Source organism: Oncorhynchus gorbuscha, linkage group LG15 (assembly GCF_021184085.1).
Source record: "Oncorhynchus gorbuscha isolate QuinsamMale2020 ecotype Even-year linkage group LG15, OgorEven_v1.0, whole genome shotgun sequence".
Taxonomy (NCBI): Eukaryota; Metazoa; Chordata; class Actinopteri; order Salmoniformes; family Salmonidae; genus Oncorhynchus; species Oncorhynchus gorbuscha.
Genome location: NC_060187.1, coordinates 33,223,281 through 33,240,312, shown reverse-complemented (window position 1 = coordinate 33,240,312; position 17,032 = coordinate 33,223,281). Strand labels below are relative to the sequence as shown.

The following is a 17,032-nucleotide window of genomic DNA, read 5'->3' as shown; positions in this document are numbered from 1 at the left end:
AGCAATGAGGCAGTGATCGCTGAGATCCTGGTTGAAGACAGCAGAGATGAGGGTGCCTGAGTTTACGGATTTGGGGTTGTACCTGGTAGGTTCATTGATAATTTGTGTGAGATTGAAGGCATCAAGCTTAGATTGTATGATGGCCAGGGTGTTAAGCATGTCCCAGTTTAGGTTACCTAACAGCATGAGCTCTGAAGATAGATGGGGTGGCAATCAATTCACATATGGTGTCCAGGGCACAGCTGGGGCGGAAGGTGGTCTATAGAAAGCGGCAACAGTGAGAGACTTGTTTCTGGAAAGGTGGATTTTTAAAAGTAGAAGCTCAAATTGTTTGGGCACAGACCTGGATAATAAGACAGAACTATGCAGGCTATCGCTGCGGTAGATTTTAACTCCGCCCATTTTGGCAATTCTTACTTGTCCGAAAATGATATAGTTAGGGATGGAAATTTCAGGGTTTTTGGTGACCTTCCTAAGCGAGGATTCAGACCCGGCTAGGACATCTGGGATGGCAAAGTGTGCTAAAGCAGTGAATAAAACAAACTTAGGGAAGAGGTTTCTAATGTTAACATGCATGAAACCAAGGCTTTTACGGTTACAGAAATCAACAAATGAGAGCGCCTGGGGAATGGGAGTGGAGCTAGCCACTGCAGGGCCTGGATTAACCTCTACATCACCAGAGCAACAGATGAGGAGTAGGATAAGGGTACGGCTAAACTCTATAAGAACTGGTCGTCTAGTACGTTTGGAACAGAAAGTTAAATGAGCAGGTTTCTGGGCACGGTAGAATAGGTTCAAGGCATAATATACAGACAAAAATATGGTAGGATGTGAATACAGTGGAGGTAAACCTATGCATTGAGTGACGATGAGATAGATATTGTCTCTAGAAACATCATTTAAACCAGGTGAGGTCACCGCATGTGTGGGAGGTGGAACTAAAGGGTTAACTAAGGCGCTCACCACGGCATCTGAGGAAAACACGAGACAGGTACACAAACACAGCACGGTGAATTCTATTGAGCAGGACTAGAGGCTCTACAGTGAAATAAGGCAATAATTACTAACCAAAACAGTAATGGACAAGGCATATTGACATTAGGGAGAGGCATGCGTAGCCGAGTGATCATAGGGGTCCAGTGAGACACGGCGATTCAGGCAGCTAGTGTGCCGGGGATTGCAAGCTAGCAGAAGAGCCTTAGAGGGACGTCACGACGTTAGAAGTCTGTTGTAGCCCCCTCGTGCGATTACGTCGGCAGACCAGTCGTCATGGATCAGCAGGTCTCTGTGTGGTAAAAGGCTCTAGGCCAATTGGAAAAATAGGTATAGTGGCCAAAGAATTTGTCCGATTGGCCTCTTCAGGTAACAGTTCGATATGCTCTTGATGGCTAGCGGGCCGCGGCTAGCTTGCGGTAGGAATCCGGAAATATGGAGAAAAATAAGTCAGATTTGCTCTGGTTTGAGTCACGCTGTGCAGACTAGCGAGAGTTGACCGGGCTAAAGGTAGCTGATGATCGCTATCAGTGGCTAGCTGACTACTTGCTAGTAGCTAGTTAGCTGGCTAGCTTCTGTTGGGGTTCCGGTTCAAAAGTAAAGAAAATAGCAGATCCATACCACATTGGGTGAGCCGGATTGCAGGAGAGTATATTGAAGTTGAGGTTAAGAAAAATATATTTTTAAATAAATGCGAAGAAAAAGATAAAAAAGATATATACACAGGACATGACTGACTGCTACGCCATCTTGGATCACCACTTGTGCACTTATTATTACGGGGCTCGTCCCGTGTATTGTCATAACGGGTCTCGTCCCGGGTATTTATTAGAGGTTTAACCTCGCTTTTTTGTTTGGTTTACATCCCTTTCTTTTTGTATACCTGTTTGTTTTTGGCTTCATCCCTGTGCCTTTCATGGCATGTTGTATTTTTGGGTGGAGTATTAAACCCTCCTAATACGTATTCCTGCGCCTGTCTCCAATCCTTTATACAACATGACACATCACCACGACAGCCCAGGGCTCACACACCATCAACCACTTCTGCCCTGCTCACACACATTCCTCACATAGTGTCCGCAGGCTCTGGGCGGCCACAGCTTTAAATCTATACTAGGAATCGTATTTTAGGCCTGCAGTTAAGGGATCCAGGGTAAGAGGGTGTTTCTTTCTCGTTGAATTGATGGATTTCCCAGGGCAGGGACATTGCTATATGATTTTATTTTCCCTGGATCGATCACTCTGTGGCATAATTTGAGGATTGCAGACTGCATTCACAGAGGAAATGTAATCTATAAATCAAAACCTATCCATGACGATGGGTAAAAAGTTAATTAATCCGATTTTAATTAAATGCATCTCTGTTGACTTTAGTTTTTATTTTGCTACAACTACTTTCACTGCTTTTGGCTAAGTGGGTCATTTGAGACACACTGCTGTGCTTTGGTAGTCTTTTCCACTGATCTGCTTCATCAGCAGACTATGTGTGTTCTCTTTAGTGGATATGTGTGTTCTCTTTAGTGGATATGTGTGTTCTCTTTAGTGGATATGCGTGTGTGTGTCGTGTCAGTGTGTCTGTTTGTGTTTGCTTGCGCATACGTTTCTGCATAGTGAATCAGGCTAAGTTCTGCTCTTACCTCCACACCGTCATACTCCTCGTCAAACAGAGCGCAGTACTGCGGCAGACCCAGCTGACTAAGCCACTTGGAGATGGCCAGATGCTTCATGCTGCCAACCCTCCACCAGGCCAGCCTCTCCCTCCCCTGGGGCTCCCCTGGGGCCTTTGTCACCTGAGGAGAGGACCAGGCACAACATCACCATTACAACCCACTCAGGATGGCTGCTACATATGTTTGTAGTGATGGGTAAAGAGGAAAATCAGTCATTAAAAGTACATTAAAGGACCCAACATCAGACGGTGTCATCAGCTTTCATTCAGGCATCGGAGAGGATTACTATGAGTCCAACCTGATTCATACATCCATCAGATCAGTTTGACTGGATTATGGTTATTGTATGATGTTTTATACAAACTCAGCATCATGGGGAATTTACAGTGCAGCACTATTACTCACAGCCTGAACACCCTGCCATGAACAAATCATTTAGCTGTCACTTCATACACACTGCCCTCATGAGAGAATAGCTTACAATGTTCACAATGCTCAGAATGGTTAGAAATGTGTAAAAAAAAAACTCAAATAAGGGTTTTATATGATACTTTTTAAACCTGATCTTAAACATTGTCTTCAGTGTCTATCCTTTTTTATATTAATACTGGGTAAAAATAGTGATTACATGGTAGCCCTTCACACTCGTACCCGTAAACTGGTTGAAAACGCCTAAATTGGAATGCAGTGGCTGTACAGTAACATGCTACACATGACGTCAGAGCTCTAGCTCTGCGCTTCACAGCATCATATGGGTCTGACTGACAGCCATTCTGTTCTTGAGCACCGCGACAACCAATTGCCTCAATCCCTCCTACTAATTGGGCAACATTTGCATATGTTTTGTTGTCTGAGTGAGCGAAATGCTGTAAATTAAGAGGACTCTATGTATTTTGTGGTCCTTCTGTAGCTCAGTTGGTAGAGCATGGCACTTGTAACGCCAGGGTAGTGGGTTCGATCCCCGGGACCACCCATACGTAGAATGTATGCACACATGACTGTAAGTTGCTTTGGATAAAAGCGTCTGCTAAATGGCATATATTATTATTATTATTATTTTGAAAGATGAGATGTTGAGGATTATAATAAATACCACTTTGATGTCATACAAGCAAACCAAACACCCGTGAGTCCAAATGTGCACTTCAGATTTCCATATCATAAATCTCATGTTATATACAGCGTCAACGTTTATGATCACTATGTTTAATGAATAACCACGCCGGGATGAGCCATCACCACCAGGGCGGTGTCATACCCAAATCAAAATCTAATTTTATTTGTCATATACACATGGTTAGCAGATGTTAATGCGAGTGTAGCGAAATGCTTGCATGTCACTGTCTTCAGAACCCTGGGACTGGAATACCCTGGGTTGTTCTGAAGAGAATGAGCCTATGTTTGTCTTTTGTAAAGAAAACAATGCTGTGTCACACGCACCTGAATGCACTCTAAATTGCATTGTGAAAGCCTACCACCTACCACTGTGACCTTAGCTAGTCATGTTGGCAATAAAACAGGCTTTCAAATGATGCCACCTGACTCAGATTGTGATTTATAATGGACCATTTTTGGATTGAATAAACAACAACAGTAATTGTGTGACGGTGGGGATACAGGGTTGTGTTCGAAATAAAGCAACTATAAATGTTCTTGCTCTAGTTCCTCGATAACACAGCTAGGAGAGCTCAAAAAAGCACCTTATAGTTCAAGACTTCTTTGAGTCATAAAAGTTATTTGCAATGACTTAGGAACTGTGCACACTTTGCAGAGGTGTGTGGCCACTTGGAGACACCAGTTAGTCCTCTCACTCAAACCTTTGTTTCACTGACCCCACATTTTCCAGGAATATTCTTATCATGGTACTTAATGTATCCACAGTATTTTCAGATTTAGTTATCAACAAATGCGGCGAAAGATATAGTTGTGTTCTCCCAAAAATTCCAAACTGTTCCCTTTCAATTGCTATCATGGTCATGCATTTCATATTTCAACAAAATATAACTTGAATAACTTGGCAAAGAACTTCTTAATGAGAGATGGCCTTTGGAGAGAAGCCATTATAGTTATTACTTGGGCGTTGCCAGTTAAAGGCCAGTCTGTGGTCACCTCTCAGGCAGAGAAGTGCGTTGTTAAGTGTTCTCTATGCCAGCTGATGTGTCCTCTTCACACTGCTCAGCTCAGCTTATACACTCTCCTCCACAACCAGGCTCACACTAGCTTTCATCAAGTAAACAAAGATGGTGATTAAACCAAGATGGCGTAGCAGTGAAGACGTTTTGTTCGTGTCTCGTGTACTTTTGTATTTATTGTATTTTTTTGTATATATATTTCAACTTTATTTTCAATCTCTTTCAAATTTTTCATTAGATTATTACCTTCCGGTAACCTGCCTCACCTAATGGGATACGGTATTGCTATTATTATTTATTTTTTTAACTTTAGAACACATTCAAGAACCTCCAGAAGCTAACCAGCTAATTACCTACAAGCTATTTAGTCATTGTTAGCCACTGCTAGCGGCTTTTACCTTCTGCACAGATACCAGCCCTGTTCATAGCCTGGATAATACTCGCCAGTCTACCAGTATCGGACTGTCTCTCCACAACAACGCCGGATTCTTGCCGTAATCCCTGGACCACTACTTCTGGTCTTCACAGCTAGCTTGCAGCTAGCTAGCACACAGCTTGCAGCTAGCTAGCACACAGCTTGCAGCTGTCGGAGGGTCTGCTGTCCGGACCTCTGGCAGTCTCTATGGGGGTGCCACAGGGTTCAATTCTTGGACCGACTCTCTTCTCTGTATACATCAATGAGGTCGCTCTTGCTGCTGGTGAGTCCCTGATCCACCTCTACGCAGACGACACCATTCTGTATACTTCCGGCCCTTCTTTGGACACTGTGTTAACAACCCTCCAGGCAAGCTTCAATGCCATACAACTCTCCTTCCATGGCCTCCAATTGCTCTTAAATACAAGTAAAACTAAATCCATGCTCTTCAACCGATCGCTACCTGCACCTACCCGCCTGTCCAACATCACTACTCTGGACGGCTCTGACTTAGAATACGTGGACAACTACAAATACTTAGGTGTTTGGTTAGACTGTAAACTCTCCTTCCAGACCCATATCAAACATCTCCAATCCAAAGTTAAATCTAGAATTGGCTTCCTATTTCGCAACAAAGCATCCTTCACTCATGCTGCCAAACATACCCTTGTAAAACTGACCATCCTACCAATCCTCGACTTTGGCGATGTCATTTACAAAATAGCCTCCAATACCCTACTCAACAAATTGGATGCAGTCTATCACAGTGCAATCCGTTTTGTCACCAAAGCCCCATATACTACCCACCATTGCGACCTGTACGCTCTCGTTGGCTGGCCCTCGCTTCATACTTGTCCCAAACCCACTGGCTCCATGTCATCTACAAGACCCTGCTAGGTAAAGTCCCCCTTATCTCAGCTCGCTGGTCACCATAGCATCTCCCACCTGTTGCACACGCTCCAGCAGGTATATCTCTCTGGTCACCCCCAAAACCAATTCTTTCTTTGGCCGCCTCTCCTTCCAGTTCTCTGCTGCCAGTGACTGGAACGAACTGCAAAAATCTCTGAAACTGGAAACACTTATCTCCCTCACTAGCTTTAAGCACCAACTGTCAGAGCATCTTACAGATTACTGCACCTGTACATAGCCCACCTATAATTTAGCCCAAACAACTACCTCTTTCCCAACTGTATTTTATTTATTTATTTATTTTTGCTCCTTTGCACCCCATTATTTTTATGTCTACTTTGCACATTCTTCCATTGCAAAACTACCATTCCAGTGTTTTACTTGCTATATTGTATTTACTTTGCCACCATGGCCTTTTTTGCCTTTACCTCCCTTCTCACCTCATTTGCTCACATTGTATATAGACTTGTTTATACTGTATTATTGACTGTATGTTTGTTTTACTCCATGTGTAACTCTGTGTCGTTGTATCTGTCGAACTGCTTTTTTTTTATCTTGGCCAGGTCGCAATTGTAAATGAGAACTTGTTCTCAACTTGCCTACCTGGTTAAATAAAGGTGAAATAAAAAAATAAATAAACAGCTAGCTTACACTCACCGTGGCATCCAGTACTGAAGCTATCCCTGAGGCCCACCTCCCGGCCTACTCAGCTGTTCACCCGAACCCCACTCATACATGGCGAGAGCCCAATACTCCACCGGATCCTTGCTGTAAACTCTGGACCTTGGCACAGGTTCACCGCTGCTACCGATTGGCTATGGTGGCTAACGCCACTGCCACGAAGCTAGCACCAATTAGCCGTGAGCCAGGCGCATCTCCCGGCTATCAAACTAAATTCTACAACACCTCATTTGGCCGCCTTTCCTTCCAGTTATTTGCTGCCTGTGACTGGAACGAATTGCAAAAATCGCTGAAGTTGGAGACTTTTATCTCCCTCACCAACTTTAAACATCTGCTATCTGAACAGCAAACTGATCGCTGCAGCTGTACATAGTCTATCGGTAAATAGACCACCCAATTTACCTACCTCATCCCCATACTGTTTATATTTATTTACTTTTCTGCTCTTTTGCACACCAGTATATCTTCCTGAAAATGACCATCTGGTCATTTATCACTCCAGTGTTAATCTGCTAAATTGTAATTATTCGCCTACCTCTTCATGCCTTTTGCACACAATGCACACTGTGTTATTGACTTGTTTATAGTTTACTCCATGTGTAACTCTGTTGTCTGTTCACACTGCTATGCTTTATCTTGGCCAGGTCGCAGTTGTAAATGATAATTTGTTCTCAACTAGTTTGTTTGTTCTCAACTAATAAAGGTGAAATAAAAAATTAAAAAATGTAAAGTGGGACAACTTTCATTTAAGTCACTGGCAGTCTTTATGGTGTATTCATAATATTGTAGCTGTATAATTTCTTGATGAGAATTGTCGCTGTTACATGAGGCAGCAACTTCCGGGTTGGAGCGAGTGGTCGCATCGGCACTTCGCTCCCGCGGGTAGTATAACTTTTTCATTACATTTCATTATATTTCATTATAGCACAACGGTTTGATTTGTCTAATCTTAGCAATTTCTTCTCAGCTAGCTACATAGCCGTCTTTGTATCAAAGATAATTGCGTAATTATCGTATTTCGCCGTCCTAACGTAGTCTTCACTAGCCAGCTAGCTAACGTCCACTGATTAGCTGCACTGGGAAAACTATTACACTCAACTGAACGACTTGATTAGTGTAGTGTTAGCTAGCTACATAGCTGTCTTTGCTGTCTTCGTATCTTCGTATCCAAGATAATTGTGTTGTTTAGGTTTAGAGTGTGTAGTCTTAGAGTGATTATCTTAATTTACCGAGGTTAGCTAGCCAGCTATTTGTCGTCCTTAACGTAGGAGACTCTGCTAGCTAGCCAACGCTAGCCAACGTCTTCTGAATAGAACTCAACAACCCGGTCGCATTCACAGGTAGTATCACATTTTCACTTCATTTCATTACAGTACAACGGTTTGATTTGTTTGATCGTAGCTAGCTACATAGCTAGCTACATAGCCGTCTTTGTATCAAAGATAATTGTGTAGTCTAGAGCGATTTTCTAGGTTAGCTAGCCAGCCATTGTCGTTCTTTTAACGCAACGTAACGTAAACAACACTGCTAGCTAGCCAGCTAGCCCCCGAATAGCAACACTGCAGAAACTATTACACTCAACGGAACGACTTGATTAGTGTAGTGTCAACAACGCACCCACTGCCAGCTAGCCTACTTCAGCAGTACTGTATCATTTTAATCATTTTAGTCAATAAGATTCTTGCTACGTAGCTTAACTTTCTGAACATTCGAGACGTGTAGTCCACTTGTCATTCAATCTCCTTTGCATTAGCGTAGCCTCTTCTGTAGCCTGTCAACTATGTGTCTGTTTATCCCTGTTCTCTCCTCTCTGCACAGACCATACAAACGCTCCACACCGCGTGGCCGCGGCCACCCTACTCTGGTGGTCCCAGCGCGCACGACCCACGTGGAGTTCCAGGTCTCCGGTAGCCTCTGGAACTGCCAATCTGCGGTCAACAAGGCAGAGTTCATCTCAGCCTATGCCTCCCTCCAGTCCCTCGACTTCTTGGCACTGACGGAAACATGGATCACCACAGACAACACTGCTACTCCTACTGCTCTCTCTTCGTCCGCCCACGTGTTCTCGCACACCCCGAGAGCTTCTGGTCAGCGGGGTGGTGGCACCGGGATCCTCATCTCTCCCAAGTGGTCATTCTCTCTTTCTCCCCTTACCCATCTGTCTATCGCCTCCTTTGAATTCCATGCTGTCACAGTTACCAGCCCTTTCAAGCTTAACATCCTTATCATTTATCGCCCTCCAGGTTCCCTCGGAGAGTTCATCAATGAGCTTGATGCCTTGATAAGCTCCTTTCCTGAGGACGGCTCACCTCTCACAGTTCTGGGCGACTTTAACCTCCCCACGTCTACCTTTGACTCTTTCTTCTCTGCCTCCTTCTTTCCACTCCTCTCCTCTTTTGACCTCACCCTCTCACCTTCCCCCCCTACTCACAAGGCAGGCAATACGCTCGACCTCATCTTTACTAGATGCTGTTCTTCCACTAACCTCATTGCAACTCCCCTCCAAGTCTCCGACCACTACCTTGTATCCTTTTCCCTCTCGCTCTCATCCAACACCTCCCACACTGCCCCTACTCGGATGGTATCGCGCCGTCCCAACCTTCGCTCTCTCTCCCCCGCTACTCTCTCCTCTTCCATCCTATCATCTCTTCCCTCCGCTCAAACCTTCTCCAACCTATCTCCTGATTCTGCCTCCTCAACCCTCCTCTCCTCCCTCTCTGCATCCTTTGACTCTCTATGTCCCCTATCCTCCCTGCCGGCTCGGTCCTCCCCTCCCGCTCCGTTGCTCGATGACTCATTGCGAGCTCACAGAACAGGGCTCCGGGCAGCCGAGCGGAAATGGAGGAAAACTCGCCTCCCTGCGGACCTGGCATCCTTTCACTCCCTCCTCTCTACATTTTCCTCCTCTGTCTCTGCTGCTAAAGCCACTTTCTACCACGCTAAATTCCAAGCATCTGCCTCTAACCCTAGGAAGCTCTTTGCCACCTTCTCCTCCCTCCTGAATCCTCCTCCCCCTCCCCCTCCTCCCTCTCTGCAGATGACTTCGTCAACCATTTTGAAAAGAAGGTCGACGACATCCGATCCTCGTTTGCTAAGTCAAACGACACCGCTGGTTCTGCTCACACTGCCCTACCCTGTGCTCTGACCTCTTTCTCCCCTCTCTCTCCAGATGAAATCTCGCGTCTTGTGACGGCCGGCCGCCCAACAACCTGCCCGCTTGACCCTATCCCCTCCTCTCTTCTCCAGACCATTTCCGGAGACCTTCTCCCTTACCTCACCTCGCTCATCAACTCATCCCTGACCGCTGGCTACGTCCCTTCCGTCTTCAAGAGAGCGAGAGTTGCACCCCTTCTGAAAAAACCTACACTCGATCCCTCCGATGTCAACAATTACAGACCAGTATCCCTTCTTTCTTTTCTCTCCAAAACTCTTGAACATGCCGTCCTTGGCCAGCTCTCCCGCTATCTCTCTCTGAATGACCTTCTTGATCCAAATCAGTCAGGTTTCAAGACTAGTCATTCAACTGAGACTGCTCTCCTCTGTATCACGGAGGCGCTCCGCACTGCTAAAGCTAACTCTCTCTCCTCTGCTCTCATCCTTCTAGATCTATCGGCTGCCTTCGATACTGTGAACCATCAGATCCTCCTCTCCACCCTCTCCGAGTTGGGCATTTCCGGCGCGGCCCACGCTTGGATTGCGTCCTACCTGACAGGCCGCTCCTACCAGGTGGCGTGGCGAGAATCTGTCTCCTCACCACGCGCTCTCACCACTGGTGTCCCCCAGGGCTCTGTTCTTGGCCCTCTCCTATTCTCGCTATACACCAAGTCACTTGGCTCTGTCATAACCTTACATGGTCTCTCCTATCATTGCTATGCAGACGACACACAATTAATCTTCTCCTTTCCCCCTTCTGACGACCAGGTGGCGAATCGCATCTCTGCATGTCTGGCAGACATATCAGTGTGGATGACGGATCACCACCTCAAGCTGAACCTCGGCAAGATGGAGCTGCTCTTCCTCCCGGGGAAGGACTGCCCGTTCCATGATCTCGCCATCACGGTTGACAACTCCATTGTGTCCTCCTCCCAGAGCGCCAAGAACCTTGGCGTGATCCTGGACAACACCCTGTCGTTCTCAACCAACATCAAGGCGGTGGCCCGTTCCTGTAGGTTCATGCTCTACAACATCCGCAGAGTACGACCCTGCCTCACACAGGAAGCGGCGCAGGTCCTAATCCAGGGACTTGTCATCTCCCGTCTGGATTACTGCAACTCGCTGTTGGCTGGGCTCCCTGCCTGTGCCATTAAACCCCTTCAACTCATCCAGAACGCCGCAGCCCGTCTGGTGTTCAACCTTCCCAAGTTCTCTCACGTCACCCCGCCCCTCCGTTCTCTCCACTGGCTTCCAGTTGAAGCTCGCATCCGCTACAAGACCATGGTGCTTGCCTACGGAGCTGTGAGGGGAACGGCACCTCAGTACCTCCAGGCTCTGATCAGGCCCTACACCCAAACAAGGGCACTGCGTTCATCCACCTCTGGCCTGCTCGCCTCCCTACCACTGAGGAAGTACAGCTCCCGCTCAGCCCAGTCAAAACTGTTCGCTGCGCTGGCCCCCCAATGGTGGAACAAACTCCCTCACGACGCCAGGACAGCGGAGTCAATCACCACCTTCTGGAGACACCTGAAACCCCACCTCTTTAAGGAATACCTAGGATAGGATAAGTAATCCCTCTCACCCCCCCCTTTAAGATTTAGATGCACTATTGTAAAGTGACTGTTCCACTGGATGTCATAAGGTGAATGCACCAATTTGTAAGTCGCTCTGGATAAGAGCGTCTGCTAAATGACTTAAATGTAATGTAAATGTAAATGCAGCATATTGAAAGAGTTCCCTTGCTCTAACCACTCCATCTTTAATTTCCCCAATGTAAACTTGTGCCAAACTCCTGTAGAGAGCAGGCCTCTCCACTGGAGAGTCTCCAGGCTGCAAATAATGCCCCTCTCTACATACTTAAACTACGCTCTATAAAGTGTAGATAGAGGCTCATAGCAAGGGTCATAAACCCAGAAGGGGACAATGAGGTTGTAGTTAGTTCCCCCAGCTGAGCCCACTGACTGGGATGGTGTTTCTGGCGTGAAGCAATCAGCAGAGTAAAACTATTTAAATCAGGGGCAGATTCATCCCCCATTCATCTCAATCATGAATGTCAATGTTCTCCAGACCCCTGGGTCTGGAATAGCTGAGTAGGCTCTTCCCTGGTATTGTTGAGTCTGGGGAAGTATCCAATGGTGTCACACACTCTCTCATTACCATCATTATAGTCGTGCTGTATTAGGGTCATTCCACGAAAATAATGCATTTTGTGTCCTCCTTTATGGCTAATTTAAGATGTTATCATCGACCTTGTTACAGTCAACCCTGTTACTTTATTTGGCACTTAATAGCCATTTACTATAGTCATTTTTTGTTTTTTTATGAAGTTGAAGTTAAACTTCTCAAAAGGTGCACAAGCATTTCTGTTTGTACAATGCACTGTGCCAAGCCATTAGAAGATGTCTGTTCAACATGTCATTTGTTTAACAATGCCATAAACTACTGTTTGCAGTTGCATAATGCATACACAGGAAAACAGCATTTTAAATTTAATTTTACCTTTATTTAACCAGGCAAGTCAGTTAAGAACATATTCTTATTTTCGATGACGGCCTGGGAACAGTGGGTTAACTGCCTGTTCAGGGGCAGAACGACAGATTTGTACCTTGTCAGCTGGGGGGTTTGAACTCACAACCTTCCGGTTGCTAGTCCAACGCTCTAACCACTAGGCTACGCTGCCGCCCCAGGTTTCCTAAATCAGTGGCAGTCTAAACAGAGGACCAAAATAAAAACAGAGCTTGGTCAAAAATAATACATCAATGGACGGTAATAGAATTAGTAATGAGGTAGCTTATTTCATCTATACTAACACCCACTGACACCCAACCATAACTGATGAGGTACCACCCTATGATTGACGCTCAGCCATTAGAGCTATTGCCCTTGACACAACATCCACATCAGAATGATTCAATTCCCTTAAGAGTCACTGAGTGGGCACGTGCAGCAGGCTTCATCAGGTTGCCTATGCCGCCTTAATCACGCTAAGTGATGTCACATACACACGCAATGTCATGTGTCCCCGGGGGTCCCCACCTAACCTAAGACAAGCTCCCGACTGGCTTCATTATCCTCACAATGACGAGCCCCTCACTCTAGATCATCCTAAACTCTACTTTCTGTCCTCATGTCATGTCAATGTTCTACTAAGCTCTGCTTTCTGTCCTCATGTCATGTCAATGTTCTACGTCAGTGGTGGCTGTAGGAGCAGTTTTGCCTGTTTATGTGTTGTGTGTATGTTATCTGTCAAGGGTTATTTGAACTTGTTTTGTACACTAAAGAACACTATATGTTGGGGTCATGGGTCACTGGTCACATGTATATAGCTAGCACAGGTGACCAGCAAGGGTTGGCACAGGTGACCAGGAAGGGTTGGCACAGGTGACCAGGAAGGGTTGGCACAGGTGAGAGGAGAAGGCATACAGATCTTACCTTATCACAGATACAGCTTATAGAATTGCATCTCTCTGTACCTTTTGTGTAGGAATAGGTGTATTGGAGATATTATATTTTATACGCACAATAAATGGGAACTTCATCAGAAAAGAGTAACGTTTGGAAAGCTGATTGTTGTGGACACGTTATGGACAGCTCTCTCCTGTGCCAGTGGCATTTCACTGGCTGACGCCACTACAGTGGGTATAACTCTAATCCTGGAGGGCTCTGGTGTGTGGTTTTGTCACTGCACCAGCACACCTTTCTAACTACAGATCTGTACTGTAGTACCCACTGCTCAGCAGCAGTAGCATCAAACCATAAGAAGAAGAAGAAGAAGAAGAAGAAGAAGAAGAAGAAGAAGAAGAAGAAGAAGAAGAAGAAGAAGAAGAAGAAGAAGAAGAAGAAGAAGAAGAAGAAGAAGGAGGAGAAGGAGGAGGAGAAGGAGGCTGGAGACAACATTCCCCCACACAAGAACCCCAGCACTTATTACACTGCCTCCTGCATCCTGTGTGGGCCTGCTTCCTGCCTCCTAAGAGGTGGTTGGAAGCATAGGAGGTTTCCTAACATGCAACAAATAAGAGAGTAACTGCCTTACAGACAAACTTTAAGACAGACTACTGTAGATTTAGGAGGATCATTGAGTTCATATTTATCTTCTTGACCTAGCACTTTAAAATCTATACCCGTTCTGACAGCATGCTTTGTCCAGTGTCCCTCAGCACCCTCCCTTCTTGTGTTCAATGACTCATGCACGATGATGCAGTGTATTGCATCATATGCTGCTATGAAGATAGACATGTGGGCACTATTTGATAGCTCCTCATTGTTTGGTACTATTACAGTGCCATTACCTTCCATTCTAATCATGTGTTGCGGGGTGGACAGACAAGTGGGATGGATTTTATCTCGCCTTCATTTCCTGCACTCATTCCCTATCCCCAAACATACACTGAGGCCCCAGTCCTAGGGCCCCAGTTAAGGCTATTCATGCCCCTCCAGTTGGTTCTTGTCACGAACGTAAGGAGAGACGGACCAAGGTGCAGCGGATGTTGAATTCCACATACTTATTATAAAGTGAAACTTAGCAAAACAAAACAATAAATCAAATAAACTAACAACGAAACGTGACTACGTGGTGCCCATGCATAAAACACAATATAATATCCCACAAATGCAAGTGGGGAAACAAACTACCTAAATATGATCCCCAATCAGAGGCAACAATAAACAGCTGCCTCTTATTGGGAACCATATCAGCCCCCACATAGAAATATCTATACTAGATCACCCCCTAGTCACGCCCTGACCTACTAAACCTACTAAACCCCCCCCCCCCCCAAAGGTGTGGCCTCCGGCTGCAAAACCTGACACCAAATGAGGATGGTGGGGGGTTATTAGTGTCGGTGGCGGCTCCGGTGCAGGTCATAGCCCCCGCCCAGACACCGGATCCGGCCAAGGAGGGCTCCGGCCATGGAGCTGGGTTGGACGCCGTGCCTGGACTGGGAACTGGGCAGAGGAAGGCTCCGGCCTTGGAGCGGGACAGGACGCTGTGCCTGGACTGGGCACTGGTGCAGAGGAAGGCTCCTGCCATGGAGTGGGACTGGATGCCGTGCCTGGACGCCGTGCCTGGACTGGGCATCAGTGCAGGGGAGAGCTCCTGCCCTGGATCGGGACTGTGGACCATCGCCGGAAGCTCTGGACTGGGAACCGTCGCCGGAAGCTCTGGACTGGGAACCGTTGCCAGAAGCTCTGGACTATGAACCGTCGCCGGAAGCTCTGGACTGTGAGTGCGCACTGGAGGCCTAGTGCGTGGAGCCGGTACAGGACTTACCGTACAGGGAAGGCGCACTGGAGGACTGGTGCGTGGAGCCGGCACAGGTGACACCGGACTGGTGACCAGCGCCTCAGGGTGAGTGCGGGGAGAAGGCACAGGACGTACCGGACTGGGGACCCGTACTTCAGGGCGAGTGCGGGGAGCAGGCACAGGACATACCGGACTGGGGAGGCGCACTGGAAGCCTGGTGCGTGGAGCCGGCACAGGTGGCACCGGACTGGTGATGCGCACCTCAAGGCGAGTGCGGGGAGCAGGCACAGGACATACCGGACTGGGGACACATACTTCAGGGCGAGGACAAACCGGACTGGGGAGGCACTCTGGAGGCCAGAAGCGTGGATCCGGCCCAAGTTGCACCATACCATACCGAGTCCTCTGGTCGGATGTTGAGCAGAACACACTTGCACAACATCTCTCTCCTCTCCCAACTTCCCCATTGCCTCCCTGACAGTCTCTGGCTCTGCAGGGCGAGTGCAGGGAGCAGGCATAGGACGAACCGGGCTAGAGAGGCGCACTGGTGACCTGGTGCGTGGAGCTGGCACAGATGGTACCGGGCTGAGAAGGCACTCCTCTGCGCTGCAGCATACTCCTTGCCAGAACCTCTCTCCGGTATCTTTCATTAAATTCCTCTATCGACTCCCACACAGGCTCTGGCACTCTCCACTGCTCGACCGCTAGCTCTGCCGACCACCCCTCGTGACCCCCCCAAAATAATCTTGGGGTTGTCCTTGGGCTTTCTGTGGGCGCGAACCCTGGCGTCGTCGCTGTCCTCCATTTTTCCTTCCGTCTGCCGCCAAGGAAGGGTTTCGCATCCTCTCATGTCCTCCCAAGTCCAAAACTTCCTCACCTCATGTTCACGCTGCTTGGTCCTTTGTTGGTGGGATATTCTGTCACGAACGTGAGGAGAGACGGACCAAGGCGCAGCGGATGTTGAGTTCCACATATTTATTATAAAGTGAAACTTAGCAAATCAAAACATCAAATAAACTAACAACGAAACATGACTACGTGGTGCACATGCACAAAACACAAAATAACATCCCACAAATGCAGGTGGAGAATCAACCTACCTAAATATGATCCCCAATCAGAGGCAACGATAAACAGCTGCCTCTAATTGGGAACTATATCAGCACCCACATATAAATATCTATACAAGATCACCCCCCAGTCACGCCCTGACCTACTACACCATAGAGAACTAAGGGCTCTCTATGGTCAGGGCGTGACAGTTCTATTCAGAGCTGGCCTAAATAGCCCTAGTGTTGGAAATGTTAGAACCCCTTTCCACTGAGGCTACCAGCCTGGCTCAGGACTGAAGCTATCAGACTGGCTCAGGACTGAGGCTACCAGCCTTCAGGCCTGAGGCTACTAGCCTGGCTCAGGACTGAGTCTACCAGCCTTCAGGACTGAGGCTACCAGCCTGGCTCTGGACTGAGGCTACCAGCATGGCTCTGGACTGAGACTACCAGCCTTCAAGACTGAGGCTACCAGCCTGGCTCTGGACTGAGGCTACCAGCCTTCAGGACTGAGGCTACCAGCCTGGCTCTGGACTGAGGCTACCAGCATGGCTCTGGACTGAGGCGACCAGCCTTCAGGCCTGAGGCTACTAGCCTGGCTCAGGACTGAGTCTACCAGCCTTCACGCCTGAGGCTACTAGCCTGGCTCAGGACTGAGTCTACCAGCCTTCAGGACTGAGGCTACTAGCCTGGCTCAGGACTGAGTCTACCAGCCTTCAGGCCTGAGGCTACTAGCCTGGCTCAGGACTGAGGCTACCAGCCTTCAGGCCTGAGGCTACTAGCCTGGC

The 17,032-nt window shown here is 47.3% G+C and overlaps 1 protein-coding gene across 1 annotated transcript in view; it reads right to left on the bottom strand.

Annotated features, from left to right (window-relative positions):
- LOC123996958 (breast cancer anti-estrogen resistance protein 3-like) overlaps window positions 1–2,777 on the bottom strand; it is an 84,797-nt gene extending 82,020 nt beyond the window's left edge. The window contains exon 1 of the mRNA XM_046300845.1: window positions 2,631–2,777. Coding sequence (XP_046156801.1) covers window positions 2,631–2,720 — 90 coding nt within the window. The 5' untranslated portion in view covers window positions 2,721–2,777. The remainder of the gene's footprint in view (window positions 1–2,630) is intronic.
- Between the last annotated feature and the right edge of the window lie 14,255 nt (window positions 2,778–17,032).